General features: G+C 51.5%; 11 protein-coding genes across 11 annotated transcripts; 4 read left to right on the top strand and 7 right to left on the bottom strand.

The window, feature by feature from the left end:
* Window positions 1–657: 657 nt before the first annotated feature.
* P168DRAFT_325836 (MFS general substrate transporter) lies at window positions 658–3,088 on the top strand (the record flags this gene model as incomplete). Its single annotated transcript, XM_024841058.1, has 3 exons — window positions 658–879; window positions 1,654–1,795; window positions 1,885–3,088. The coding sequence occupies 3 exons, from the start codon at window positions 658–660 to the stop codon at window positions 2,862–2,864; spliced, it is 1,344 nt and encodes a 447-aa protein (XP_024694075.1). The 3' UTR covers window positions 2,865–3,088.
* Window positions 3,089–3,284: 196 nt separating this feature from the next.
* On the bottom strand, window positions 3,285–4,565 carry P168DRAFT_340888 (uncharacterized protein). The gene is made up of 2 exons (XM_024841795.1): window positions 4,115–4,565; window positions 3,285–4,049 (listed from the first exon to the last, which is right to left on the bottom strand). The coding sequence occupies exons 1-2, from the start codon at window positions 4,518–4,520 to the stop codon at window positions 3,508–3,510; spliced, it is 948 nt and encodes a 315-aa protein (XP_024694074.1). The 5' UTR covers window positions 4,521–4,565; the 3' UTR covers window positions 3,285–3,507.
* A 541-nt stretch (window positions 4,566–5,106) lies between these two features.
* Window positions 5,107–5,899, bottom strand: P168DRAFT_234048 (GILT family protein; the record flags this gene model as incomplete). Its single annotated transcript, XM_024833398.1, has 2 exons — window positions 5,107–5,602; window positions 5,661–5,899. 2 exons carry the CDS (start codon window positions 5,897–5,899, stop codon window positions 5,107–5,109), a joined length of 735 nt encoding a protein of 244 aa, XP_024694073.1.
* Window positions 5,900–9,422: 3,523 nt separating this feature from the next.
* On the top strand, window positions 9,423–11,376 carry P168DRAFT_233508 (hexokinase family protein; the record flags this gene model as incomplete). The annotated part of the gene is made up of 2 exons (XM_024833371.1): window positions 9,423–10,060; window positions 10,134–11,376. 2 exons carry the CDS (start codon window positions 9,423–9,425, stop codon window positions 11,374–11,376), a joined length of 1,881 nt encoding a protein of 626 aa, XP_024694072.1.
* A 164-nt stretch (window positions 11,377–11,540) lies between these two features.
* On the bottom strand, window positions 11,541–12,203 carry P168DRAFT_124790 (uncharacterized protein). Its single transcript, XM_024832640.1, has 2 exons — window positions 12,005–12,203; window positions 11,541–11,943 (listed from the first exon to the last, which is right to left on the bottom strand). Exons 1-2 carry the CDS (start codon window positions 12,153–12,155, stop codon window positions 11,705–11,707), a joined length of 390 nt encoding a protein of 129 aa, XP_024694071.1. The 5' UTR covers window positions 12,156–12,203; the 3' UTR covers window positions 11,541–11,704.
* Window positions 12,204–12,351: 148 nt separating this feature from the next.
* P168DRAFT_288941 (transcription initiation factor IIA subunit gamma) lies at window positions 12,352–13,098 on the top strand. Its single transcript, XM_024836901.1, has 3 exons — window positions 12,352–12,415; window positions 12,484–12,631; window positions 12,729–13,098. Exons 1-3 carry the CDS (start codon window positions 12,375–12,377, stop codon window positions 12,873–12,875), a joined length of 336 nt encoding a protein of 111 aa, XP_024694070.1. The 5' UTR covers window positions 12,352–12,374; the 3' UTR covers window positions 12,876–13,098.
* A 163-nt stretch (window positions 13,099–13,261) lies between these two features.
* Window positions 13,262–14,677, top strand: P168DRAFT_124740 (uncharacterized protein). Its single transcript, XM_024832638.1, has 3 exons — window positions 13,262–13,439; window positions 13,509–13,554; window positions 13,611–14,677. Exons 1-3 carry the CDS (start codon window positions 13,298–13,300, stop codon window positions 14,533–14,535), a joined length of 1,113 nt encoding a protein of 370 aa, XP_024694069.1. The 5' UTR covers window positions 13,262–13,297; the 3' UTR covers window positions 14,536–14,677.
* P168DRAFT_124748 (uncharacterized protein) lies at window positions 14,578–15,194 on the bottom strand. Its single transcript, XM_024832639.1, has 3 exons — window positions 14,967–15,194; window positions 14,845–14,906; window positions 14,578–14,794 (listed from the first exon to the last, which is right to left on the bottom strand). Exons 1-3 carry the CDS (start codon window positions 15,039–15,041, stop codon window positions 14,620–14,622), a joined length of 312 nt encoding a protein of 103 aa, XP_024694068.1. The 5' UTR covers window positions 15,042–15,194; the 3' UTR covers window positions 14,578–14,619.
* Window positions 15,195–16,893: 1,699 nt separating this feature from the next.
* Window positions 16,894–18,500, bottom strand: P168DRAFT_316998 (aldehyde dehydrogenase family protein; the record flags this gene model as incomplete). Its single annotated transcript, XM_024840066.1, has 3 exons — window positions 16,894–17,004; window positions 17,068–17,955; window positions 18,030–18,500. 3 exons carry the CDS (start codon window positions 18,498–18,500, stop codon window positions 16,894–16,896), a joined length of 1,470 nt encoding a protein of 489 aa, XP_024694067.1.
* A 411-nt stretch (window positions 18,501–18,911) lies between these two features.
* Window positions 18,912–21,741, bottom strand: P168DRAFT_295929 (DUF323 domain protein; the record flags this gene model as incomplete). Its single annotated transcript, XM_024838078.1, has 6 exons — window positions 18,912–18,978; window positions 19,030–19,111; window positions 19,160–20,329; window positions 20,401–20,616; window positions 20,691–21,370; window positions 21,446–21,741. The coding sequence occupies 6 exons, from the start codon at window positions 21,739–21,741 to the stop codon at window positions 18,912–18,914; spliced, it is 2,511 nt and encodes an 836-aa protein (XP_024694066.1).
* A 1,177-nt stretch (window positions 21,742–22,918) lies between these two features.
* On the bottom strand, window positions 22,919–26,568 carry P168DRAFT_303265 (uncharacterized protein; the record flags this gene model as incomplete). The annotated part of the gene is made up of 5 exons (XM_024838733.1): window positions 22,919–25,903; window positions 26,045–26,108; window positions 26,171–26,260; window positions 26,296–26,380; window positions 26,516–26,568. 5 exons carry the CDS (start codon window positions 26,566–26,568, stop codon window positions 23,118–23,120), a joined length of 3,078 nt encoding a protein of 1,025 aa, XP_024694065.1. The 3' UTR covers window positions 22,919–23,117.
* Window positions 26,569–26,931: the final 363 nt, after the last annotated feature.

The following is a 26,931-nucleotide window of genomic DNA, read 5'->3' as shown; positions in this document are numbered from 1 at the left end:
TGGAAGTAGCCAAGGTATATATACTATATAGAGGTGACTCAATGCTGAGCAAGTACTCCGCAGAGCTGATACAAGACCAGCAGCATCACATCCACCCAGCGTGGTCTCACAAGCACGTAGATTCTACACAGACCCCGGGTTCAACAGCGGGGTGGTCTGAATGTAGTGGGGAGAGTGCCGAATAGTGCAACGTCCCCTGCTTGTACGGTAGTGACTATACTATTCTGGGTAGAAGAAAGAGGAGGTCAATTTGGCAGTGAATCCGTAGGGCGCTTTTACTGATAATAGCTCTCTCCTTCTCGTTGATTCGATGTACTTTGGTTTGCTGGGTAGTGCGTGTATGTATTTCCATCCGTTTGTGATGAGGTCTCGAAGGTCTCAGAATTGGTATGCTTGGTGCAGCAATTTAGCAGCGGGATGGGATGGGATGAACGAGACCTCCAAAGCGGCCAGAGAATGGGCTCGGTATGTGAGGAAGGTATGATGGATAACTAAACAAGGATAGCCACCATAAGGGTATAAAGAGGGCGTCTGAAGTCTTGGAGAGTGATAGCAGAATTCACTCAAACAACCATCTTTATATTTCAAATACTTCAGAGTGCACAATTAATCTCTCAATCAAATCTTATAGTAATCAACTGCGAATGTTGAAACACAATGACTATCACGACACCTCTCTTCAACGACCTCGTGGCCCATGCGATTGCAAGCCACGGCGGCGGCTCCCCAGAGCAATTATCCGTCTGTGACAATTCGTCAGAATACCAGCCCAACGGTTTCCAGAACAACACCAACCCCCAGTCGAACCTGGCAGCCATCTTCAAAACCATGGCTAATCTCAGCCAAACCGCACTGGAAGGTCCGGCCATCCTGTCACAAGTATACGGCGGAGCAGTTCCACCAGGCGCGTGAACTCTCTGGCAATTTTGTCGTCAAGTGGTGGAGGAAAACGGGAGATCAGTCGGTCGTGTTTCAACTTTCTGAGCGACGTTAGACCGTGGATATCCATCTATACATAGTATATCTCGAGGTTAAAATAGACACCTACCCGCTTCGGTAGGTATATCCGTAATCCATAATCCATTATCCATGGTGTTTGTCTCCGCTCGGTCCATCACCCGCAATCCGTCCGGGCCAGGGTCTCCCCTGATCGAGCCAATCGCTTCTCGTCCTGATCCCGATCGTCCCACTCGCCCGCGTTAGTAAGCGGAGCGGCCCGTCAAGGCCTCAAGGCCATTAATAATTACATACTTCTTCGCTATATAGCTCTTTGTCCGCAATATAGTCCGTCTTTTTGAACGAGAATCCCTCCTTCACCTTTCTGCAACATCCCCTGGTGCTTCTTCTCTGCAATTAATGGACTAGCGAGTCACTCATCTTCTTTTCCCACCCTCCACCTTTGCTTTCGTTGACCCAAACATGGCAACCATCGAGAAACAACCCAGCAACCAGCTTCCACCGGATTCCTGTGAAGATGGCCCCTCAGTAGAAGCAATCGGCTATCCAGAAGGTGGGGTTGCTGCATGGACGGTTGCTCTAGGCTCGTGGTGCTCCATGACAGCCGGACTAGGCATGGTCAACTCGGTGGGGGTTTTGGAGGCATACGTAGCGACGAATATCCTGACCTCCAGCTCGACCACCACCACTAGCTAGATCTTTGGCATCTACGTCTTTGTCTCTTACTTTTGTGGCGTCCAGATTGGGCCCATCTTCGACGCCCGGGGACCGCGCGGGCTGATGTTGATCGGGAGTGCGTTTTTGCTGATTGGTACTTTTACGCTCGGCTTGTGCAACGGTGAGTCTAGACACAGCTTCAACTTGGTCGCAGGATAGCCAGTTATCAAGCAAAACGAGCTTATACGTAGTTTGCTGGCTCCAAACCAGAGTACTACCAGTTCGTCCTCGCGTTCTCCATCCTCAGCGGCATCGGGAACTCGTTCCTCTTCACCCCAGCAATGGGCGCCATCTCGCACTGGTTCCACGAACGGCGCGGCGAAGCAAGCGGATTCGCCTTTACCGGCAGCGGATTTGGCGGCGTGCTCTTCCCACTGATGATCCAGTCGCTACTACCACAGGTAGGATGGGCGTGGTCGACACGCATCGTCGGCTTCGTCTTCCTCCTGCTGTGCGCCCTCAGCGTCATCCTCTGCCGCAGCCGACTGCCACCCAAGCGAGGTGCAGCCACCTCCTGGCGCGACATGGTGCCCGACCCGCGCATATTCAAAGACGGCACGGGCACCATGGCCGTCACCACGGCGGGTGTCTTTCTCCTCGAGTGGGCGTACTTCATCCCCGTGACGTACATCCCAAGCTACTACCTCACCCGACAGGGCCTCCTAGAAGGCGGGTCCGTCAGCGGTGCAGCGGCCTTTGCGTACCAGCTACTTGCGATTCTCAACGCCGTGTCTTGCTTCGGCCGCTATCTCATCGGATACATCGCTGACAAGAAGGGCCGGTATAATACCATGATCGTCTCTAACCTCATCTGTTTCGCTGCCGTTATGGGTCTGTGGCTGCCTGACGCGCTGGCCGACGCGCCGCCCAGCAAGGCTCTCCTTATCACGTTTGTCGTGGTCTTTGGTTTTGCCAGCGGCTCTAATATTAGCTTGATGCCTGTTTGTGTTGGTCAGCTGTGCACTACCCATGACTATGGCAGATACTATGCTAGCGCGTACACTGTGGCTAGTATTGGCTGTCTTACTGGGATCCCCATTGCTGGGAACCTCATCACGTCTACTGGTGGAGGTCGTCGCGGGTACTGGGGTGTTATCTTGTTTACAGGCTTGAGCTATGTGACTGCGTTTGCTTGCTTTCTCTGGGTGCGGATACGTGTGAAGGGGTGGAATATACGGACTGTTTGGTAAGTTCGAGAATATGTTGCTAGGGCGTATGATTAGTGTATATACATTGTGCACTACTTTCGTATATGTAGACTTGGCTCACATGTTTTATCCAGTCTCAGCAGCTGTCCACCTGTTCGAGGTGGTAAACTGCTGGATTGATACCATGGCCGGGGTTCATTCTAAGACTGTAGCGTGGCTAACTCTACCTATAACCAAGTTAGCTATATGACTGAATATACAGCTGTAGGAAAGCATAGACCTTCCACTAGACGCAAATCGAGACAATGTAAAGTACAAATACAATTAGTCGAGCCCAGAATATATTAATGATGTCTGGCATCATTGACCCCAGGATGTCCATAGAAAGATACATAATGATTTAGGATTCCAGGAAAGATATAGCATAACGTATCGGAGTTTATTGAGTGGAGAGATATGTATCTTACAACAGGCTCATGTTCATCAACTTCGCGGATAGTGTACCTAGTACCTGAAAGCCATATCCTCTTCCTCCCCTCATTATCTTCGCCTCAACTCAACCGAACTACCAATAAAGAATCACTTCTCATCACCTTGAACGCCGCCAGAACAGATTCACATCCCTACCACGACTACCACCCTACCTTAGGAGCCTACACTAAATGCCACTCTTAAGTCGACCCCATCAACCCTCAGGCCGATAAGAATCCATCATAACCCTCCGACTCCTCTTCCCACCCCGCCTCCTACTCTCGTGCCCACCACCACCACCACCATCCCCCTCATCAAAATGCCTCTTTCTGCCCCCAGACAGCGCGGTAGCCTTATCCCTCGCAGCCGCAAACGTATACTCCAGCTCCGTCACCAATCCCCCCTTCTCTTCCGCAAGCCCATTGCTCCGCAGATACCGCAGGGTGTTCTCCGCCGTGTCGCGCAGGAAGCGCGCCGCGTCCATGCTTACCATGCCGTTTTTCTGGAGGGATCCGAAGTAGTCGTCTTTGGCGGCTTGGTAGGTTGAGAGGAGGCGGGTGATGCGGGTTTGGACTTCGTCGTTGGGGGGTGGGGGGTTACTATGGATAGTTTTGTTGGTGGAGTGGTGGTGGGAGGCTAGTGTTCTGGTAGGACTGGCTGTTCTTCTTTCGGCTGGTGAGACTGAGTGTCTGGTGTGAGTTCTAGTTCTCTTTTTCTTCTTCTTGTTGTCGGTTTTGTCTGTCTCAGTCTCGCGGGCTATAACACAGCGAGGTAAGCATGTATCCAGCCAGACAAGGAAGATAAGAAAACATGTGCAATACCTCTACCAAAAGTCATCTCCACGTCAACACACTCCCTCGCCACATCCCTCCCCTGCTGGAACGGCGCAATCGGAACAATCCCCAAATACTCTGTCAAATAGAGCTCCAAAGCACCAAGGTGTCTCGGATCGTCGCCAGAGCGGGACAGCTCCATCAGCGCTCTGTCGTAGACAGTGACCTGGTTATCTCTGGGGTCTGGGGAGCGGCATTTGATGAGCGAGACCTGGCGGCGGAGGGCGCTGACGAGGAGCGATGATTCTCGGGAGCTTCTGAGGATGTCGGCGAGGACGGGTGATGGCTGGGTGGTTTGGGTGTATCTGCGGATGAGATCGTCTAGATTTCTGTCTTGATGTTGATGGTGGTGGTCTCTTCTGGAGTGGCGACTGCGACTGTGTGAGGGAGACATGGCTGTTGTGTTTGGTTTGGGGATAGGGAATACGGTGTTGGGGAGATGGATGATGGGAGGGTTTGGAAGATGTGAGATGGGTTTGGACAAAAAAACAACAGAGGGATTGAGGGAGACTTGCTTTGCAATTGTCTGCTGAGGAAATGAGAGTCAGTGACCGCCGAGAAAACGAAAATGTTGGCCTGGCTACTCCATTTTGGAGTGAATGCTGATTGTCGTGAGCGTATTATGGTCAATATGGTGAAGTGAGCAAGTAAAGTGATATAGGTAGGTATTGAGCAGATTTGATAAAGTCATATCTGTGGTAGAGCTGCTTGCTGCTTGACCTTGAATGATAGCCTGATGATATAATAGACGTCTCCATGATAGTTGGTGGGTATTTTGTATGGAAACACCCAGTGTTCTATCATTGTGCATGGCTAGAAACAAAGGCATTCATTCCTATATCATCGTGAGCAATAAGAAAAAAGAGGATCTAGAACAAGTACCCCAAGATAATCAAGATTCATTCTCAAACTAATCGTAAAAGACAGCCCGTGCCAGAGCACATCATATATATACTAAACCCACCAAAAGGTCCGCTCATCTAATTCTTCTCATCATAAAGCCGGTTGACTTCCTCAACCAGCACCGACACCTCACTCGCCTTACCACCCTTAACACAGTCCTTCCAGACTCCACCATCACGAACACACCAGACAGACTCATCCAACCGGACCGTACAGCTGATGCCAGCCTTCAGCTTTGCGCTCCGAAGGGCACTCTTCCGCAGCAGGGCCAGCCCGCTCAGCTTATCAGGATCATTCGGATCATCATCCTGATTGCTCGCACAGCGGTTCAGAGCGTCGAAATCAATCCCATGCTGCGCGGCGCACTTCTCGACCAACGGGCGCCCAGGGATATCTTCATACTCGCCAATGAGACAGTTAGCGAATCCCAGCGACCGAATAGTCGGGGTCTTCGCGCCCTCGTCGCTCCCGTCTGGCGGGAACGGCAGGTTCGCCGCGCAGAGGATGATCATATCGCCCACGCACTCCCCGGGGCCGTGCTTGCACTTGATCTCCGACGAGCCGCTGGATACACTATCCATAGATTAGCCTAGTGGTCTGTTATTGATGTCAATGCACACCCGATGCTTACTTAGCAATAAACGACAAGCCAAAGTCCACCTTGTCGCTGATCTGCTCCATGGCCGGCACAACCAGCTGCTGGAGACAAGCCTGGGCATCCGGGCATTTACTCATGATGTGCGCCTCGAGTGGAACCCTCCGATTCGACGAGCGATCCTCCGGGTGGTTCTCTAGGCCTTCCTCCGTCCCGGTGGATTTGTCGCCCTGTCCGACCACGACCGCAGACCCACCGTCGGACCGTCGTCCCATCCACTTGTGGCATGGCAGCAGATTGTGCCCAGGCACGGCGAGGAAGGCGCCGCTGACTATCAGCAGGACGACGACCGCCACGCCTAGGGTGAGCCGGGACAGCGCCCGGTTACGTCGGGCGCGGGCTGCGTAGGGGGCGGCGGAAGTCGGAGAGAAACCGTCGTATTGGTTGTCGGGGTTGTATTGACTTTGGGATTTCTCCATGGTGAGCGGTAGTTAGGTAACGATATGTATGACGATGAGAATAATATTATGGTAATAATAATAATAGAATAAAGAGAAAGGGAACAAGTGAAGAAGGTCCAGAACCAGCAAGGGAGAAATGGAAAAAAGGATTCCAAAGGTTCCAAGTCAATGTGACTGCGGGGACTCAAGACTTCCCGTCCTTCTTACTCTCCCTGTCCCGTTCACCGTTACACCCAGATGAAGAATACACCCTGGACTGTGTTCTTATTATATCCCGTCAATGAATGGTCCAATGCTTGATTAGTTCATCAGTCTATTCCTGTCTGGTGGTTGTCCATATTATGGTGCCTAAGATAATGAGGTAAGGACATTGTTGTTGTTCTTGCGTCATGGTTACGCCCACTCATTGGCCAGTTGGCTCCAAACCATCACAATCCTGGGATCTCTTACACGGAGTAACGAAACACAGGACCCAGAGAATGAAACGTGGAGTGGTTATCGAGCAGGTACATCTTGCATGGATGAAAGTCAAATCCCTCCCCCGGACATCTCCAAGGCTAATGTTGGCTAATGTTGCCGACTGGTGGTCCAGAGGTCATGGACAAATCTCGTTCGCTGCCCTGTCTCGATGCAACTGCTTGGCAAATATATATCACCCTAACGAATCCCGACGTGGGAGCTGGAAGGTGGGAAAGGAATGAAGACGGCGGGAGCCCGAGGGAGCAGAATGAACTACTCTAAAACCCCTGTTTGTCCTACGAAGCTAAGATGGCTGCGACAGCTCCTCCTAATTAACCTACGACGGTCTTCGCCGGACCGCGCTGGCCAGACTCCGGACGCGATTTCAGGCCAACCTCGTATCTAGGCCTAGATAGGGAAAAAGAAAGCTAGGATGACTCCGACGCAGATCACCCAGCCGCTCAGACTTGTCTTCCTCCGCAGCGCTTTGGCAAAGGTTGTTTGCTTTAGCTCTCCGATCTCGGAGACAGGTCACCCCCGGACCCGTTGATGGAGATGGAACCCGGTCACAAGTGTAGGTCCTAGGCAGATGGGATACGTATCCCCAAGGGGCTTAGCGGTCTCGTGGGTTGCTAACTGGCTCCTTACGAGCTTCGAGACATCAAGTTTCTGGTGTCCCGCCGTCGAGTTGCCCTTTACGAGTTGTCCCGAAGACAGGCTAGTTCGCCCGTGATGATGGTCCAAGTCGATGACCGGCATCCACTCTTGGATCAACTCCGGCGGAAAAATCTCTCGGTACGCGTGGCCGCGCAGCCGGGACCCTATCAGATCTTTCCCCAGGCCGTATTCAAGGAAGTGACCGGAGTCGACGACTCGACAGGTCTCTGCAAACACGAGAACCTGACGGAGAGCCGTTCAGTCCATCGCAGCTGAAGGCCATGGCGTCAACTGACCTATACGAGCCGGACCAACCAGAGGAGCTCCCCAGAACTGTAGTACCTAGACTGTCGAGCGGGTTCAATTATGCACGGGACTCCATACTCTAATCCTCGCCTGTCTCGCTTGGGAGCCGAGTGCACCTCCGACCCCACTGTTTTCCCTTGATAGTCCAACACACTGGAGACCTCAAGCGCGATCCGAGCATCTGGGAAGTTCCGGTGCTATTCTGCGTCCCTTGGCGTCCTTTTTTTTTTGTTTCAGCCGTTCCCCAGGTGTGAGGCGGGAGTGATAGATTGAGCCGCCTAGACCGAGGAATAACCGGTGGAGATTATACGGACCTGTCGACTCCAATCCCCAGACTGATGGACCCAGACCGATGGACTAGATAGAGATGATCCCACCCAGTGTGATCAGCCGAGAGACTTCTGGCCCGGCGATAGTCAGGATTCAAAGGGCAAAAAAGAGGGGGAATACTACCTCCCAGAAGGCACTACGTGTGCCATCCACAATTGTCTCCAGCCGACGCAGACCAATGATAGAAGGTTGTCAATGAAACCAAAACCTGGTCAGCCAACAAGAACGGTCCGCGCAGCTACTGTACCAAGACAAGACCGATTGAGGGGGGACCATTGTTGAACGAATGGTGCAGAACCCATTCCATCTGGGAAATAAACAAATAAATAAAACTAAAACAAATCAAACCAAGTAAAAGAAGCCATCGAGTCCAATCGAACCAGAGGGATGATAGAGAGACAGAGAGAGAGAGGGGGGAGGGTGGCAGCAACGTCACATCGCCTAACAGATGATGGTCGCATTTGCTGCCATCGCCGAACTTCTTGACTACCTAATTGACTTGACCTCTGGAGATTCTTCCCAGTTTCTTCCTGTCGCTCTCTCTGACATAATAACCATCCGGTGACTTTCTCTCGTTCGTGTTTTGACCGTTGGATCGCTTTTTCTTTTCCTCTCCACATCTCTTTCCCTTCCTTTCCCTCCCACCCCACTACCCGGTGGAGCATCGCATTCACTTAGTTTGGGTCCGCGTCCAACGAGACTCGGAGTCTGTGACTCTTTCTTCCTTTCTCGTTCTAAATCCCATTGTCATTCGGAGCCTTGGGGTGTGGTCGCCCAAGGTTCTTCCATTCAAATCTACTTAACGATCGTCTCTCCCCACTCCCCGCCATCCTATCTGCAGTCGTATATAGTGTATACCGTCGTGTTGTCGCCAGACCCAACGCCATTCTCTCCATCGCCCCAGGTCAACACAACCTGGGATTGTTTCTCTCAGTCTAGAACGGTACTGGACCAACCAATGGCTTGGGTGGTTTTGTCGTTCTTGACCATCTGTTGACACTCCCCCCACGGTGGTGCGATTTTTTTCTCCCCCTAGTCCTTCTTGTCTCTTTTCTTCCCCCCACTGGGCACTAAGGCTTCCTGCGTGGTGGTGATCGTCGCCGCGCACGCTGGTCTAGTCCTGCGGAATTCTTTCTCCAGCGTTGCATTTTCAGACAACGCGTCCCCGCAGCCAACAATGTTGGAATTTGACCGTTCTTCCTGTACAATCGGAAATGCTGATCATCAATCGGGACGTCTAGTTTGAGAGTCCAGCGAACCTCCCTCAGCCGGATTCCCTCCCCGCCCCCTGGAGTCGCATATTCGGTCGATTTCACAACAGTTTAAGGTTTTACCAATACTGGTAACTCAGCTACGTTGCATCGACCTCGTCTCACTTCAACCAAAATCAAAAATCAAAATATAAATTAAATTACATTCCGCGAACCGAAGGCATATTCATTTTTCAACCTACGGGTCGTTGCACACACAGCATCGTCGTCTCACCAATCATCCTAGCTGGGCGTTGCACCGATCCTCTGACCACCTTTCCCTCACGCAGAATCGCACTCCGGAATATTGCGACGCGGATCAGCGACTCCCGATGATGGCCTCGACCGATGTGATCTATGCGGAGGGGGATAAGGAGGAGGACGAGGAGCAGGATAACGTACAGGAGGACATTATCGAGGAGGATGAGGAGGAAGGACCCGACCTGGATCCGGAACAGCAAGAATACTTGGAATACCAGAGGAAGCTGGACGAATTCTTGTCCCCGCTCATCCCGCGGGAAGCGATCCTCTACAAACTGGCGCGACGCTTCTCGAACGTCTACCGTGACCTCGCCTTGGAGTCCGATCAACAGTTCCTGCCGACGCCGGTGACCAAGTTACCTACCGGCATGGAGACCGGTCGGTACCTGGCGATCGACGTGGGCGGGAGTAACCTACGCGTCGCGTTCATTGAACTTCTCGGAGATGCGGCGGATTCCGACAACAAGCCCGCCGATGCAACGGAGAGAACCAAAGATACGATCCGAAAGGCGCAGCGACAACGGGTGAGACGGACGTTAGAAAAGGCGTGGCCTATTCAGGAGCATCTGAAGAAGGACAAAGCGGATGACCTATTCTCCTGGATCGGGGACTGTATTGCGGAGGTGGTGGCGGAGAGCTTGACCTCGGATGCGACCAAGGGCAGTATACCGGAGGAGCTGGAGATGGGAATTACCTTCAGTTTCCCCATTATGTACGTTCCGCTGTTTCCCTGGAGCCCAACTGGAGCTCAAACCCCACTCATTCCGGCGACTGACAGCATGCAGGCAGGAGTCTCTGACAGAAGCCACTCTGATGCCAATGGGCAAAGGATTCGCCATCACGTCGGACCTCAACCTGCGGAACATCTTGCTGAGCGGTTACGAGAAGCACACGAAGCGGCCGGATGATGACCACGAGCCGTCCAAGAAGCGCCGCAAACTGTACTCCCTGCCGAAGCTAAAGATCGCCGCAATCACCAACGACGCCGTCGCCACGCTGGCTTCGCTGGCATATGCGGTCAAGTCTCTGCCCAACAGCCGCGTCGCAATGGGCATCATCGTAGGCACGGGATGCAACGCCACCATCCCCATGAAGCTTAGCGCACTCCACGAGTCCAAGGCGAACCATGTCCGGTCGAAGAACCCGGCGGCTGAGGAGACCGTGATCAACACGGAGTGGACCATCTCGGGTGCCTTGCCTCCTCTTCAAGAGCTCAACATCATTACGAAATGGGACGACGAGTTGGACCGAGCGTGCGCTCGCCCCGGATTCCAACCCTTCGAGTATATGACCGGCGGCCGGTATATCGGCGAACTGATCCGGATCATCCTGTTCGACTACCTCGTCAACATCGCCGGACTGTCGCCGAAACAGCTGCCAGCGACCCTGATCCAAGAGTACGCCCTGACGACGACGTACGTCTCCGACACCGTGGCCCGGGCTCGGTCCGATCTAGATCTAGTCGATGTCTTGAAGCGAACGCTACCACCGCCGGAGAGCAGCGACTGGCATTGGGACGTGATGACCGCAGGAGCCTTCCGGAAGATCGCCCGAACGGTCCAACGGCGATCTGCGGGCCTGATCGCGGCGGCCGTGGTGGGTCTGCTGGCCTGCACACGGGAGATTGAATTGAAAGCAGATAGCACCGAGAATTCGCCAGAGAGCTCCCTTGCTCCCTCGCCTGCCCCCAACGGCAACACCCCGCTCCCGGGGCCATCCATTGATAGCCTGACCCCGGGGATATCTGATGGCGTGAACAACGGCGGCCAAGGCCACATTGTGCCTGTCCTGTCTCCCACCCCGACGCCGGCAGACTGGGAGTCGGGCCCTGAGGAACTGGTAGTCGCCTACACGGGCGGCATCATCCAGCAATACCCGCAGTTCAAGGAGATGTGCCAACAATACATTGACCGGCTCATCATGCGGACGGGGCCCCAGAAGAGCGGGAAGTCGGTCTTCCTGCGAGAAGCATCCGACGGAGGGGTCATTGGTGCCGGGGTCCTCGCCGGAATTTCCACGGTAGGATAGATGCCCCGTAATGGCTGTGGCTCTCTACCGGTCGGCATCGATATGACGTGACGATTTTGTCTTTGGGCACCTACGGACGAGCACTATGGTGGGGGAGTTTGATGTGATTCTGATTTTCTTTCTATCTTTCTCTTATATCTTCTTCCATATTTTCTTTCTTCCTAATTCCTTATTTTTGGCAATAGAAGGCCTCATTTATCTTAGGACCGGAGTCTCGAAATTGAAAGTTCCTTCCTCGCTGGTTTCATCGGCTCCATCTTAGCGGCTGTATTAAGCTAGTCTAGTCTACCTCATTTCCTAAGATGAATGAATAAATGCCTCTGGTAGGTCAAATATAGCGAAACATATTATTCCGAACGCTCCGTTTCATAGACGCTGGTTTCCCATCCTCGTACTCGATACCAGCGGCTCCCCCCTCGCCAGACATTTGCTCCAGGCGTTCTCGGAGTTCTTGGTCCGCTTGGGTGACGCTCTTGCTCTTGCTTTTGCTGTTGCTGTTGGCTGGTCCGGCGGTGTCTGGTGAGGCTTGGTCGGTCGTTGGATGTTCTTGTTTGGGAGGGTGTTCGTCTAACCATCATGAGTACATATATACTACTTTTTTTTGGTGGAACAAAGTAATGGCTCCTACCGTGGTTGCTATCCGATGAAGCCCTTATCGACGAGGCCGATATATGACTTTGCCCAGACGAACAAGCCGTAGACGCAGACACAGGCAAGGGAATCACCCTCGAGAGTGTACTGTGCCTCAACAGGGTAGCTCTACACATAGCGTGCAACATGACGACCTTATTCCATAGTCAGTATTCGAAAAAACCCGTTATCAAGATCTTGTTCCAAAATAGTAAGTGAACAAAGATGATCAAGACAATGATGTCACCTGACCAACCAATACCCCAGTTAGCGCCGTCACGTGAGGATCGACCCCCCACGATCGCCTTGTTGCCTGGACCGACTTTCTCTCCGTCAACCACCTCTGTCTGTCTTGAGACGCCGCCACGATGAGCGCTCAGTCTTATTATGAACTTTACCGGGGGAGCAGGTATGTTACTTTCCACTATGGATATTGCGACTTCGTTTTTGACTCATTTACTGACTATTTTGATACAGCCTCGGCCTCTCCCTAACCGATACCCTCGACGACCTGATCAACGAAGGCCGCATCGAGCCCCAGCTCGCCATGAAGATCCTGTCCACGTTTGATAGGATCATCACGGAGGTTTTGGCGGATAAGGTGCGCGCGAGGTTGAACTTTAAGGTATACATTTTCCAGGACTTTCTGAAGAGATATCTACCTGTTTTGGGTTATCATGTGGTGAATGTATGGATGGCTGACGATTGTTGTATCTGATTAGGGCCACCTCGATACCTACCGCTTCTGCGACGAAGTGTGGACCTTCCTCATCAAGGATGTCACCTTCAAGCTCGATAATCAGACCCCTGTGACGGCGGATAAGGTGAAGATTGTGAGCTGTAATAGCAAGAGGCCTGGGGAGGTGTGATTTTTTTTCTTCTGGTGCTGCTGCGGCAGTAGCTACTCTTTTTGCGGGTTGGGCACTGGATACATTGCAGTGTCTTTTTTATCGTCTTTGGGATGGCGTTTCGGATATTCATCATGGAATGAGGGTTCACGGCGTCTTGATCACTAGCTAGTTTTGAGATATTAGTCCCGCTGGGGTCCTTAGATTGAAGCAGATACCCATATCAATACTATTTTATCAGTATGGTCTATCTTCATTAAGCTTCCTTGGTTAATATGGAGTGATGACGGATTATATACGGGAGAGATAGAGCGGGACCAATCCATTCCAGGTAGAAGTTCCGCCCGCGCCACTCTCCGCCGCGCTATCAGTCGGAACACCTCCGATAACACCAACCAACAACATCGCAACCTCCCAAGCGCGATTCGATAATCTTCGCAACAATGCCTCGAACATTACCATGGCTCGTACCAAAAAGCGAACATCCGGATCCTGCCCCGCGTCGCCAGCCCGTAAAGCGAGAAAAGACTACCACCACGCCGAAACGCGAAGATAAGAGCTTAAAGCGGAACTTCTTGCGATCATGTACGTCTCTACTCTATTATATCCTCAATTCATCTCCACACCATAAGATCAATACTGATTTGAAGAAAGCCCCAAGTCCCCCCTCTTCGCCTGTTCATCACTGTCCCTCAGAAGAGTATACACCCTGTCCACCCCAACCTTCCCACCTAGTCATCTAACAAGATAAAAAAGATACCTAATTGAAGGCCTCCCCAACGACGACATCTACATGATGGTCGAAGACGAGCTCCACTCCATCGCGCAAGACTTTACCCGCCACCTGCACCACCAGGAGTACATCAAACAGCGAAAGGAAGTTAAGCTCCGGAACCAGGCTGCTATTGGGGATCTTGCGCGTGCGACTGCGCCATCTCTGCTTGGTGAGAAGGGATTAGCGGCTGCTGGCTTGAGTGGAGATGGGCTGGGTAAGGAGAAGGATAAGGGTAAGCGCGTGAGGGGGGTCGAGTTGGATGAGGATGATGAAGGGGATGATTGCTTTGTGGGGACGTCGCTGCATGGGCTGATGATGAGTCCGAGGAGGGGCCCGTCGCTTGTTGGTGCGCGCGGCGTGAGGTCGTTTACGAGGGCTGCGGCGGGGTTTTCGCAGGCTTCTGGGGGAGCGGTGACGACTCGTGGGGCGGATGATGGCGGTCCGGTGTCGTCGCCACTGCGGAGGGGGGTGGTTGGTCAAGGGGGGGAGGAGACTGCCTCGGAAGGTGATGACGATGATGACGATGATCTTGATGTCCAGCCCGATTCGCCGACTAGATTGCGCCGTCCAGTCCGCCCTGTGAAACTGGATCCTAGCATGGATTCCAGCCCACCGAGGGTCTCTCTGACGCCTCGTCCGCGGGATACGGCGAGGGATGGGTCTACTACGTCAAGGGGGAGTGAGCCTACCAAGCCAAGAGTGGGTAAAGCTACGACACGAACACGAACCAAAACCCAAAACCCAAAGAGAAAATCAATCTTCGATGATTTCGATGAGCTGCCAGAGCTATCCGAACCAGACCACACGCCATCCCCATCTATCGAGACAGCACAACGACATATCCATCAACGCGACACAGAGAAAAAACAGTCACGACTCAACGAGGTTCCCACATTCCTGCTCTGATTCCGCCGAACCCAAACAAAACAAAACAAAGGAAATAACAAAAAGAAATCAGAAATCAGGTACATCATATCCGCTAGGACAAATCTATTGATGCGGGCCATCGTCATGATCAGGCAGCTGGTGGGCGACACGGACGCTCAGCCTGCGGACGCGAGACCGGAGCTTCTGTGTCGTTGAGGGCTCACGCTCGAGCTCCTTGATCATGGCGTCTTTTTCATCCTTTTCCGTCATTGAGCCGTGACTATGCAGGGTGGCAGCGCTGAGAAATTAGACAGATTCAACATATGTCTGTGTGGATGATGGACTCACTCATCCTCTGCGTCAGAGAAGAACGTGGGCAGTTCCTCCTTTCGAAAGTTGGTCGGAGGACCCTATACACAGGGTTAGTCCTATTCTGGGATACCTGGAAGCCTGGAAGGACAAGGACTCACGATCTCCAGCGGGCGGTGCGAGTCGCGCTGAAAGGGGGACTTGACCAGTCGAGCGATCTGCCGGAAACATTCCATTCTTGCGTCGGAAGAGAGGAAGATGAAGATGGAGATTGAAACGAGGTCGAGATTATAAACCGATAAATGGTAATGAAACGAAGCAGAACCGCCGGTCCGAAGGAGTGTGTGGAGTGTCTCTGTTCGGTCTATATACAACCAGGACCGAAATCAGAAGACGAGGAGAACCAAGCGGGCCACGAAGCTCGAATGGGCGAGACGAGAGGTATTAAAAAAACAATATAATAGGTAATAAAGTGAAGCTGAAGCTTGAGGGGCGGTCAACGAATGAAACCACCGATCCCAAAAGGGAAAAGAAAGAAATCAAATGCAGAAAAAGAAAAGCAAAAAAAAGACAAAAGAAGCAAGAAGGAATGAATGTAAAAAGAAGGACTGGCGACCGCTCTATGGCATTGACGCACTGGTTGGAGGATGGGCAGAGAAAGAAACAAAGAAGAGAGAGAATCAGACGGGTTTGACGTCGAGGAGTCTGCAAGGATATATACCGACCTGCAGGTCAGCCACTCTCTTCCTTTTCTCTTCCGGAGTCTACGTACTCCTTGATAACTAATTCAAGGACTACATTATTGAGCAACGGCTTTCTCTGACCCGTGTAATGCAGGGAATTTGGCTCGGCTGGATTCCGAGGCACGCAAATGCAAAAAAAGACAGCCTGTCTCTGCGCCCCCCCTGAGGCTCCCTCCCTCTATGGTCTGGTTCGCTGCGTAAGGGACGGCGACCACGTTATGTGACACATTCTGGATATTTCTGTTTCCCCTGGCGGGTCAGACGGAGCCCCCCTGGTTTGATCATCTTTGGGGAGAGTGTGTCGAACCTCTCATATGGGGATCTACAACGGTATTGTGCAACGGTATTCCTCTCAGGAGTGCTCCGTACAACGGGAGATAATAAGATGGTATACTCCATACAGACGATGGGATGTGATTGACTACGTCATCTAATTACAAGAGTTGGCAGACCACTAACGCACCCCTGCGAAGATTCCATGCAGGTGCCTGAATTCTTGTCAACTGTACCTGACATGATCTGGACACGCCAAGCGAGGCGAAGCAGCGTCAGACGTGTCATGCCCTATGGATATTGCTGTTGCAGCTTTTAACCTCTACTATACTTAACCTATAATATACTATACAGCTTCTTTACGCTATAACCCCTTATAATACACCTACCTACCTACTCGAAGTCAAGTCAAGTCGAGTCAAAAAGAAAGAAGAAGAAGAAGAAAGAAAGAAAAAGAAGACAGCATTCCTCCTATTCCCCTTTGATAGTATCATGAACATTCGCCTCAGATAAGACGCCAACTCACCACTGACAAGTATGTAAGTATGTTTGTAGAACCCCCTACATAAAGAGGCATAGTCTAGACCCACAGGTGCAGGAAGAGTACTGAGTGGCTGTCCCTTGCATGATGGTGTTGTTCTCCATCTAATATTCTATTTTACTCTATCTTTTTTATGCTATTCGAGTATACTTTATTCTATTTTATTACCTTACGTAGTATGCTAATCCCTCCTCCTAAAAAAGCTGGGCTGTATGACATATACTAAACTGAAGGGGGAATGGGATAGAGGAATGTTCCTGGGTTGGTCAACTACATTCTTCCTCCTTGGTATGAACATCATTCTTGTTGATTTCTTGTTAATTTATCTTCCCCTACTTATCATATCTTATTCAATAAGATATATATAGATATTACTCATCTGGTCGCGTACACGGCGGCGTCCCTGCCAACGCATCGTCTCATCTCATCCATCCATCATGTACATCTACCCCATCATTCGACGCCTTGACTGCACACCTCATAATATGAAACAAACAATAAGATAAAATAATATAATTGTTAATATCAAGTCTAAGGACACTCGCGAATATGATAACTCTGCAGCTTCACAAACTGGTCAAATCCAAACTGACTCAGCGTGACGCTTCGTCCGGAGTTCTTCCATCCCGTCCATGCCAGGTCCTGCATCATTAGCCTCATCCTATAAAGGGTATGTATATAGAGAAAGGAATAGAAAGAACTCACCGGCGCAGGATAATCCGCCCGATTGATGAACACCGTCCCAGCCTCAATCCTCTCAATCAACTTCTCCGCACCGGCAACATCCTTCGTCCACACACTCGCCGACAACCCAAACTCACTATCATTAATCAACCCAAGAGCCTCCTCATCCCCATCCACCCCCATAACAGGAATAACAGGCCCAAACGTCTCCTCCCTCATGACAGCCATCTCATGCGTCACGCCCGTCAGCAGCGTCGGGCGCACAAAGTTCCCCTCCGGCGGCATATTCTTGAAACTGTCATTATCATCAGGCGTCTCGTCCAGCGCACCGCCCTTAACAGCCTCGTCAATCTGCCGCTGGATGACCTCCTTCGCGCGCGACGACACCACCGGCCCGATCTGCGTGTCTTTCTCGAACGGGTCGCCCACCCGGTAGTTGCTCAGCACGCGCTTCACCTCCGCGATGAACTGCTCCCGGATGTCCTTGTGCACGTACACCCGCTCGATCGCGCAGCAGCTCTGCCCGCTGTTGAAGATCGCCCCGTCGACGATCTCCGCTGCGGCCCATGCGACGTTCACGTCGGGGCGTACGTATGCCGCGTCTTTGCCGCCGAGTTCGAGCCCCACGTTGACGATTCGCTCCGAGGCTGCTTGCTGTACGGCGAGGCCGCCGGCGACGGAACCCGTGAAGCAGATGTGGTTCACATGCGGGGACCGCATTAGGTCTTCGAGGAGCTTCGGGTTTCCGCAGTGCACGTATTGAAGCACGTTCTGGGGGAGTCCGGCTTCGGCGAACGCCCCGAGTACCTGCTCCACGACTGTGGGGGTTTGCGGGGAGGGTTTCATGATGACTGCGTTGCCGGCGAGCAGGGCGGGGATGAGGGTGTTGATGAGGACGAGGTAGGGGTACTGCACATATCATTATCAATCCAATCCATACCAAAAAGATCCAAAAAAAGGAGGAAAAGAAAGGGAAAACAAACATTCCACCCAACAACAGCCAACACAACCCCCACAGCCCTCTTCTTAATCACCTTCCTGACCCCATCTTCCCCCTCCTCCCCCTCCTTCTCCCTACTCACCAACCCCTTACACTTCTCATCCTTATTATCGAAAACAACCCCCGAATCACCCCCCAAAACCTCCCCACTAATCTCATTCAGGTACCGCCCGCGCTTCACAGCAGTCATGATCTCCACCCCGCTGTACGCAACCGGCCGCCCCATCTGCTCCGTGATCTCGTACGCGAGCTCCTCCTTCCGCTGCATCAGCAGATCGAGTGCCCGCGCCACGATCTGCTGGCGCGTTTGTAGGCTCGTCGAGGTGTGGTAGCTTTGGAAGGCGGATTGCGCGTCGGTGGTTACTTGTTGGAGGCCTTCGGAGGTGATGCCAGTGCGCGACATGATGGGACGGCCGGTTTTGGGCGAGATGGTTGTTATGGTTTCGACGGACATTTTGGGTCTTTTTTTTGCTCTTTTTTCATATATTTCTAGATTTGAGATTGGGTTTGTTTATGGTGTCAGTTTGGTGAAAGTTGGTTTAATGGTCTTGGTTGAGTTGTTTTGTAGAATGAGGACCTGGGTATGGTTTTGAGGTGGTGACACTTATACGATACTCAAAAAAGCCCATGACGTCAATCCATCCCACCCCGGTTTTCTTTCCCTTTGCTTCCCTTGTTTTCAGTCCCGCACGGCTCAGCGGATGGTGTTTCAGCCCAATTAGACGTTGACGATGGTGGATCACTGCCCTCGCGGGAAGTAATCCCACGGTACTCTGCTACAATTTACATTCTACAAGTGGAAATCGGTAAGTAATTCTGGTCAAACGTGATGTTGCCTTCTTATCTAGGTAGGTATGATGTCTAATCACACGTCCCGCACTAATCGTGCCCCCGCCCATGCGTAAGGATAGTTGGTTTGGTACCAGTTCACACTATATTATTAGCTTTGGTAATACTTTGGGGTGTAAAGTGCGTATACATACAATGTAGTCCGCCCTGCGATCCGCGGGTGCGTCGCCCATGATCCACCCAGGACGACGTGGTGCTTTCCGTCGAAGAAGTCCGCTGTTCACGTCAGTATCAAATCATTCGAAAGAGAAAAAGGGAAAATACAGGTATATCCTGGATATATCTCCATCGCGCGGAACCCCTCATGCGCAGCCAAAGCCGTGCTCGTCCACTCCCACACACCCCCGAAATCCCCCTGTCCCGCCAGTCGATCGCCCTGCGCGATCACCGGGATAGGGTGCCAGTGCTGGAATCCAACGTTGTGTCCGTTGAGATCCACGTACACTGGCAGCCCTTCTCGCGAAATGGGTTGAACAGGCTGGTGATCCGGCGACCGGGGTCGGGTGGGGTTGATCTTCGAATGGCTATTTCCATTTCCATGGACTCCGTTTCCGTTGACTTCCTTTGGTACATTTCCGTTGACTTGGCCATTTTTCGTCCCATTCATATGTCCTGCCTTCCCCTCTGATTGTAGTGCCGCTGCGTGTACGTAAATACTCCGGACTTCCTCCATCGTCGGGATCCGACACCCCACTGACTGCGCATACCCGTCGAGCTCGTCATACGATGCGATCAACGGCCAGTCCTGCGCGAGGTCCAGCGGAACCGGCCCAAACAGCGTGCGCACGGCGAACCGCGACATCGAATCCGGGCCGTCTGGGTGGGCGAGGATCCACGACGCGGGCGGGCGGCGGTGCGGTTTGGCCTGCAGATGCTGGAAATAGTCGCCGTTGGTGATGGGCTGCGCGCGCGCTTCAAATGCCGCCACGGCGACTGTCCGCTCCGGCTTCTCATTGTCCCATCCGAACGAGACCGGCGGGATTGAGCTCCCGTCGTCGTCGAGCCCAATGGCGAGCGTCCGTTCAGGGATGGTAAACCACTCGTTCGTTTTGGCATGCTTCCGGGCGTGGTCGAAGATTTGCTTGAAGTCCGGCCGCTCCACGCCAGCGGGGACGAGCGTTCTTTCACTCTGGAGCAGCATGTAGAGGAAAGTTTCGAGATGCATGGCTTCATGCTCGAACCCGATCCACAGCGCCTCCCCCAAGGACCGGTTCTGCCCAAGGTCGTCCCGCTGACAGACGGCCCTGACGCGACTCCGGACTCGGTTCTGGTAGTCCAGGATCTCACCCAGCGGCGGCCACTCGTCGGGAATCTCACTGTGCTTATGGCACTGTTCCGGATTGTCCACGTCGGGATCGATCCCCCGCTCAAAGATCTGCTGGTAGGATTTGGGCTCGGTGGGCTTCCCTGAGAGAGCACGGGTCAAGTGAATGTCTGCCGTCAATTAGCACACGCACACCATGATTATTGGCGGGGGCGAGGGGGTCAGGCTCAAGGAGACCAACCCAGAAACGTGGGAATGTGCCCAAGGTAGAAGATGAGCGCGTTTCGCAGTTTGATCGGCTTGGATAGGAATTCCTCCCGAGGGACCATTGATTTAGTCGCTACGTCCCATGCCGTCCACAGGGATTCCCATTCTTTCAGGGTGGGGACAGCGCTAGGGGCATACTCCGACACAGAGGTCGGGAAGCGGAACGCAGCGGACGACAAGAGGTGGATATCTGTACCGTCAGCTGAGGTTCTATCTCCGTCACGGCTAGTATGATCGACGTTAGTTAAGAAAGAGAGGACTCACGGTACTCGCCCGATCTATTCCCAAACTCCGTCCCCAAGACCAAGTTCGCACTGCGCCACAAATCCTCGCGCTGCTGCGCAGAATACTTGAACGCTTCCTCGAAGACCAGCTTTTCGCCCTTGCGCAGATGAGCACCCTCGACGACCATGTCCTTCTTGGGCGAGTAAAAAGCCTGGTGCCGTCCCCCGACGTGGTCATACTCCGTCACGACGTCCCACTCCGCCGGTTTGAAGACCTCGTGTCCGAGCACGGCGTTCGCATGCGCCAGTCCATTCTCGTAGAACTGTCGCGTCACGCCTTTGGCGTCGTTGTACGCCTTATAGACTCTATCCGGGTCTTCGCACGAGTCCAGACCTATGGCCATGCGGTCGGCGGGTCCCAGCAACTTTGCGAATTGCGCCAGAAAGCCCGCGGCCTCAGGACGACTGAAATTGCCCAACGACGACCCCATCGACAGGATGAACGCGGGGCGGGACCGGGACTCCGGGGGTCCCAGCCACTCCAAGGCGTCGTCGTAAGTTCCGTGGAGCCCGTGCAAGCGAACATGTTGGTAGCGGTCTACGGAGACCTCGGCGAATGTGCGCTGGAGTTCCGACAGGGAGAGATCCAGGGCGTAGTAGTCCACGTCCTTGCCCACGCGTTCCAGCTCCCGCAGCAAAATCTCAATTTTCCGGAGGTTTCTAGCCTGTCAGCTTGCCCTTTGAGAGGTTGATTCATGGAATCGTTGCTCCCATCAAGTGTGAAGAACGACATACCCACTACCTAGCTCAAGCATCTGTGCCTTGTTGGGGATGTATTCGACGATCCTCTTGGCATGGGTCTCCAACACCTCAATCTCGGCATTGGTCAAGTAGTACTCGTCCTGGTAGGTAATCTCCTCGAACAGCTTGAGGCCTTGGGCGTCGTACAGCAGCATGGTCGGCATGGAACGCGGGGACCCGGCGGGGGGGTTAAGACCGTTGCGGATATCGTTGACCAAGGAATACCCCACATCATTTTGATGGATGTTCACGATCTCGACCGACCTTGTCGGAACCGCCAATGGCGACATCTTGGTTGAGAATTGAATAGTCGGATCGAATTAGAATAGGATAGGGTCAATTCTAAAGAGAGCAACAACGCAGGCGAGAAAAGACAGGCCGGATGTAAATATAGTCGCGCTCTTTATAGGAACAACCAGAGCGCCGCAAAAAGCAAAGAACGCTTTCCTCGGGAATGTTGAAAGAGGGGTAATGTAGTAAACACGGAGGAGATGCGGAGAGTAGTCTGGAGGTAGAGGACAGGTCACATATAGCGTATGCAGCGAAGTAAATCGTATTAAAAAAAAAAAAAAAAAAAAAAAAAAGAAAGAAAGTAAAAAGTTATCCCAGAGGTATAGTATAGTCTTGCAAGGAAGTTGCAGAGGAGAGGATGGACGAGATCACACCCTCCTTAAGAGAACTAATCAGGTAAAGTGAGCCATGATTTTCACAATGGGAACAAAGAACTCCCATCGCCACGACATCACCACCACTGATCGAGGTGGATGGATTCCCATGGAAGCTTGTTGTTCCTGGAGTGGCTGGAGCATACTATGCCAGGTTGCAAACAGCACCCCACCATGACCGAGATTGACTGGACGATCACTGAGGGGGAGATGCATACTCTGACAGTGACCTGACAGCCCATGCCAGGTTCTGGATTCATTTTGTCAACCCAGGTACCGTGGAATTCCGAGCGGAGGGGAGATGGCCGCATGCGGTGACGATGGTTGGCTGTCTGGATGGGATGATGCTCGATGTGACGTCGCTGGTTGTTTGTGTAGTTTGTGTAGTTTGTTGAATTTATCTAGTATGTTTACTTTGTTTAGTTTATTTGAATTTGTAAGTTTGACAAGTTTATCTGATTTATCTGATTTGTCTAGTTTGTCTAGTTTGTCTAGTTTGTCTATTCACTTGATCGACTGGATAAATTGATGGACTTGACATACTACACATTCAATGCTCATTAATGGTCCGGCATTGCAGATGGTTTAGTGGACATAAAACACTAGTTGCTTCAAGTCTTCGATTGGCATAATGATACACCAATCTTTGTTTTTAACTTTGAAAACAATCATCATGACATGTGTCGGATGTCACAAGCCGAGAGCTTCCAGGCAAGCCTGAATCAAAATAGCTTGGCTTCCTTATAGATGAGCTGGCCTCCATTGAGAATTCCTTAGTGGCGGGACTGATTAGTCCCAACCGTCTTACTGTAGTAGATTGACACCCCATTCTTGCTGTTTTCTTACGGACTAACATTATGGTCCAATGATTGAAGAGGCAGCAGCTTGTGTATTGTCCAATCTAGTCGCTGTAATGATAAATGCAAACTAAAACCTAAGTACAAGAAGCAAGGAGAAGAACAAAACACGGGAAAGACAAAGGAAATGGGGTAAAACGAATTTCACCTGTCTGTAGGCAAGGCCAATCCCACCTGTAGATGCAGCATTGAATGCTCCGTGTAGCGACGGTTGCCTGGAGCATGGCTTGAATCCTGGCAGTGGGTTTTATCTTCCGTCTTATCAAATTTCTTCTTCTCATCAAGTTTCTTCTTCTCGTCAAGTTTCTTCTTCTCATCAAGTTTCTTCTTCTCATCAATCGTCTTCTTGAATTCGGTTGCGTCGACGTGTAGACCAAGTTGGCCATTAAATTCTGTTTCTTTAGGAAACGTAATGGCACGTTTGCCTTTGGACAAAACACTCATACCCATTATGGCTTCTAAAGAGCGGACGCCATGGTAGAAAGTTCTGGTGTCCAGTAGTGCACCGAGAACACCTGGTTCGAACTTGATCTCCTGCCCTTTCTTAAATCCCCATCGCCTCTGGAGCACTGATCGAAGAACAATCGCTCGTCTTATCTTTGCCATGTGCTCCCAGTCAACGTCCCCATTGTCAGAATCTTTACCAGTTTTGTCGCTGCCGGTCGTGGATTGCGGCTGGGGGACTGGGTTGGGCCCCGTGATATTGATGTAGCCTTTTATCAAATCCACAAACTTCTTGTCGTTACTCTTCTTGTCGTCGCTCTTGTCGTCGCTCTTCTTGTCGTCGCTCTTGTCGTCGCTCTTATCATCGCTCTTGTCCTTGCTCGGCACATCCAGCGCATTCTCCGCTACTGTGTATAGAGATAGATCATTCAGTTTTTGTTTCAAATCATGTTGTTCGCCGGCTGTCACACATAAAGAAAGTGGTTTTTCCCTGATCTGGGGTTGCAGATATTCTTCGATCACCCATTTTAGAGGGCTAACGTCTATTTCCCCATTTTTCTCGTCTTGTTTAACGTGCCCACGTAGTCTGCTAACAAAGTCGGGTCCTTTGGCATCTGTAAATTCTTCTCTAATAGCCGTATCCTTATATCGTGGGTCATCGGGGTCCATGAGCAGTGTCGAATTTGTCTTGAGTTTCTGGCCAGGCGTCCCAGGTTCCTGAATAAACACAAAGACCCCTTGTCCGATCAGTCGGGGTTGGCCATGATCCAGGTACAAAGAGTCTTGCATCGGAGCCAGGAAAGACTTCAGCCATCCCCATGGCTTTGTTTCTCTCTTGGCATGGAAATTTCTGAAGAGTACAATTGGCAGCTTTCCCTCGAGCGTTGTGTCGCGCATATTTTGGAACACAGACTTCAACTCGTCGTCACTTTTCCCCTGAAGATCGCACGAGTGGTACTCGGCAAATTTATTCCAGCTGTCGGCTGCGGTGCTAGTTGGATCCGAATCGTTGGATTTCTCCTTGCGTGGTTGCAGCCCACGTTTTGTTTGGAACTCCTCCCAGGTCTTTGAGGTTCCACCGATAAAGACATAGATGCCTCGCCCAAGGGGGTGCCATCTATCGTCTTTGCCTTTAAACCTCCCATCACATAGTGGGTCATGGAAATTCTTTAACCACCTACAGTCATCGGAATCAAATTCGTCGAACAGTACAATTGGCACCTTGCGAGAAAGTTGTTTCCCCCGAATTGTCTCGAAGGCGTCGATGAGATCAACCTCGTCAGTCATCAGGGAGAGGTTGAATTCAAGAGGTCGAGTATCCTCCGCCTTGTAGCCATGATTGAGAAGAATCGACTTGGCAACCTCCTTGACCCCAAACGACTTTCCGGAGCCAGGCTGGCCAAACACCGCTATGGGCATAGGCTTTGTGGCATGGCCTTGTATGTAGGCATCGATGGCATCTGCCGCCTTTCGGAAACCCTCAATCTCCGCCCGATCGGCGGTTAGAATTCCACCGTATGATGTGGTTGGGATGATGGATAAGCACTTTTCGGGGCCCCAGGTTACAACATCACGGGCGAAAAGATTACTGTCCAATTTCATGCTGTTGAAGATACTCTCAGCCACCTTCCCGCTCTTCAGACTAGTGTCTTTGCCTTCGTATCCAGTATTCAGTGGAATAAGAGTTGGATCAACATCCGTTCTATTCTCCATCTCGAATTCTGATGCAACGACGTCAGACTTAAGCTGTCCGTCTGGGTTCGTATAACACGCAGCAAATCGACGCGGCCACTTGAGGGCATTGACCAAGGCTTGACGGATCTGATGTTTGCCAAGATTTTCAGTGGCCATGCTCGTTGATGATTCCTGCAATAGTGAGTCTGCGAGGCCAACACAGAAGACAGCCTTTAGCTTTGACTCAAGAATGCTTTTATCCCCAAGCTTGGACTTTGAGCGAAGATACCCGCCTTCCCTGTTACTCGGTTCAAAGATCATCATCGGTGCAGATTTAGGGTGACGAGGATCTTTGTACACTGCAGCTTCGTTGCCAATGCGAATAATAATGTGGAATTTGCCAAACTCGTTTTCGTACTTTTCACCACTGAGGAATTTTTCCTCAATGTCTTTGAGTTCTTGGTACCATGACAAGGTAGAGATAGCGCCGTCGTTGTTGTTGTCGTTCTTGTTCATGTCGTGCAGGAGCTTAACATCGATAACCAGTACTGTCTTTCTCGGCTCTTCTGCTGATACCTCAGAAGAATCAAGTTTTGAGAGCTCCTTGATGACAAAGTTTCCCCATGTTATTTTCACCGTTGACGTGTCGGTTTTTTTCGTGCATTCTGTGCATTCTGGACCTAATAATTCTTTCAATCCGTCCGTGCCAGGCCCAGATATCGTGGCAGGCTCCCTTGTCGGGTTCGGAAAAGCACTAGGTACTTGAACTATCAACCAGTTAGTGTCAGAGTAAACAGTAGCGAGATGTAAAACTGTACATGGTTCGCAGCCAGTATAGAAAATCAATTTGGCCACGACAGCGGTGAAACCCCAGTTGTACTGTGTACAGATCCGGACTACTACGCGATCATCGCCCTAAAGCACTCTGAGCCTGCGTGAAAAGGAGTAAATACACGTGAGGCAAACCTTGAGATTTTCCAACAATGGGTGATCTTTATGGAAGAACTTTCCACGGCGCTTCATTGTGTACAAGTTAGCTCAGCCAGTATTGGAGTGGGGAGAAGGGTGTCCGTCCATACCCAGCCAGTGTTCCAGGTCATCAGGCGGTTCTCATGGCTCATCCAAACACATTGTTTCGTGTCACTCAATGTTTTGACAAAACCGTTGTTCTTTTCAATTGCCAGTTCAAACCATGTCCAATTACCTCGGTCATACCAGCAGCCCCCATTATCGTCTGAAAGGGTAACAAGCTGTATTCCACGTAGGTCTCCCGGCAGAGAGTTGACTTCCTAACAAGCAGATGTTAACTAACTCAACTCATGCTTTTGGAAACAACGCATACTCCTGATTTGAACCAATCGTTTAGTTCAATATTGTCTCCAGAACCCCCTTTTGCTATTCTAGTGTTGCATTCATACACATACGCCCCGAATGGGCCCTTCGTGGGATGATGTATGGCTGGGGTTGGTTCTGCCATTGCGTCAAGCAGATAACGTGCAAATGTTGTAAGATATTGACTTGATATTGACTTGGTCAGGAAAGTAGATGGAGAGTTGGAAAGAATGAAAATGAGATCCTGACTTGTCCTTCTATTTATGCCTGTTTCCATGCCCACGTCGACGTTCTGCTTGGTCCTCTTCTTACTACTGTGTTGCACCTGGATTAAGTCACGCACAGTATCTTCTGCTACGCTGCATCATGTCCCACACCCTTTCGGACTATGTACTGATGCCCAATTGCCTACGGCAGTATCAAAGCGTCGAGAACACACACACCACTGTAAGGACCATATTCCGTTTTAGCCCCGCCGCTGGAAAATCCCCTACTGCGCGCTTTAGAC

This window comes from Aspergillus campestris (assembly GCF_002847485.1).
Source record: "Aspergillus campestris IBT 28561 chromosome Unknown P168scaffold_4, whole genome shotgun sequence".
Lineage (NCBI taxonomy): Eukaryota > Fungi > Ascomycota > Eurotiomycetes > Eurotiales > Aspergillaceae > Aspergillus > Aspergillus campestris.
The sequence above is the reverse complement of the archived record's forward strand: the minus strand, read 5'-3'. Positions and strand labels throughout refer to the sequence as shown.

Bases quoted from the DNA above. Each gene is read 5' to 3' on its own strand.
- P168DRAFT_288941 (XM_024836901.1), top strand. From the start codon at position 12,375: ATGAGCGCTCAGTCTTATTATGAACTTTACCGGGGGAGCAG. The intron at 12,416-12,483 runs GTATGTTACTTT...ATTTTGATACAG, and splicing joins GAACTTTACCGGGGGAGCAG to CCTCGGCCTCTCCCTAACCG. The intron at 12,632-12,728 runs GTATACATTTTC...GTATCTGATTAG, and splicing joins GCGCGAGGTTGAACTTTAAG to GGCCACCTCGATACCTACCG.
- P168DRAFT_124748 (XM_024832639.1), bottom strand. From the start codon at position 15,041: ATGGAATGTTTCCGGCAGATCGCTCGACTGGTCAAGTCCCCCTTTCAG. The intron at 14,907-14,966 runs GTGAGTCCTTGT...CCCTGTGTATAG, and splicing joins CGCACCGCCCGCTGGAGATC to GGTCCTCCGACCAACTTTCG. The intron at 14,795-14,844 runs GTGAGTCCATCA...CTAATTTCTCAG, and splicing joins TTCTCTGACGCAGAGGATGA to CGCTGCCACCCTGCATAGTC.
- P168DRAFT_124740 (XM_024832638.1), top strand. From the start codon at position 13,298: ATGCCTCGAACATTACCATGGCTCGTACCAAAAAGCGAACATCCGGAT. The intron at 13,440-13,508 runs GTACGTCTCTAC...ATTTGAAGAAAG, and splicing joins GCGGAACTTCTTGCGATCAT to CCCCAAGTCCCCCCTCTTCG. The intron at 13,555-13,610 runs GTATACACCCTG...AAGATAAAAAAG, and splicing joins CATCACTGTCCCTCAGAAGA to ATACCTAATTGAAGGCCTCC.
- P168DRAFT_124790 (XM_024832640.1), bottom strand. From the start codon at position 12,155: ATGTTGCACGCTATGTGTAGAGCTACCCTGTTGAGGCACAGTACACTC. The intron at 11,944-12,004 runs GTAGGAGCCATT...CATGATGGTTAG, and splicing joins TTCATCGGATAGCAACCACG to ACGAACACCCTCCCAAACAA.
- P168DRAFT_340888 (XM_024841795.1), bottom strand. From the start codon at position 4,520: ATGTCTCCCTCACACAGTCGCAGTCGCCACTCCAGAAGAGACCACCAC. The intron at 4,050-4,114 runs GTATTGCACATG...GCTGTGTTATAG, and splicing joins GGAGATGACTTTTGGTAGAG to CCCGCGAGACTGAGACAGAC.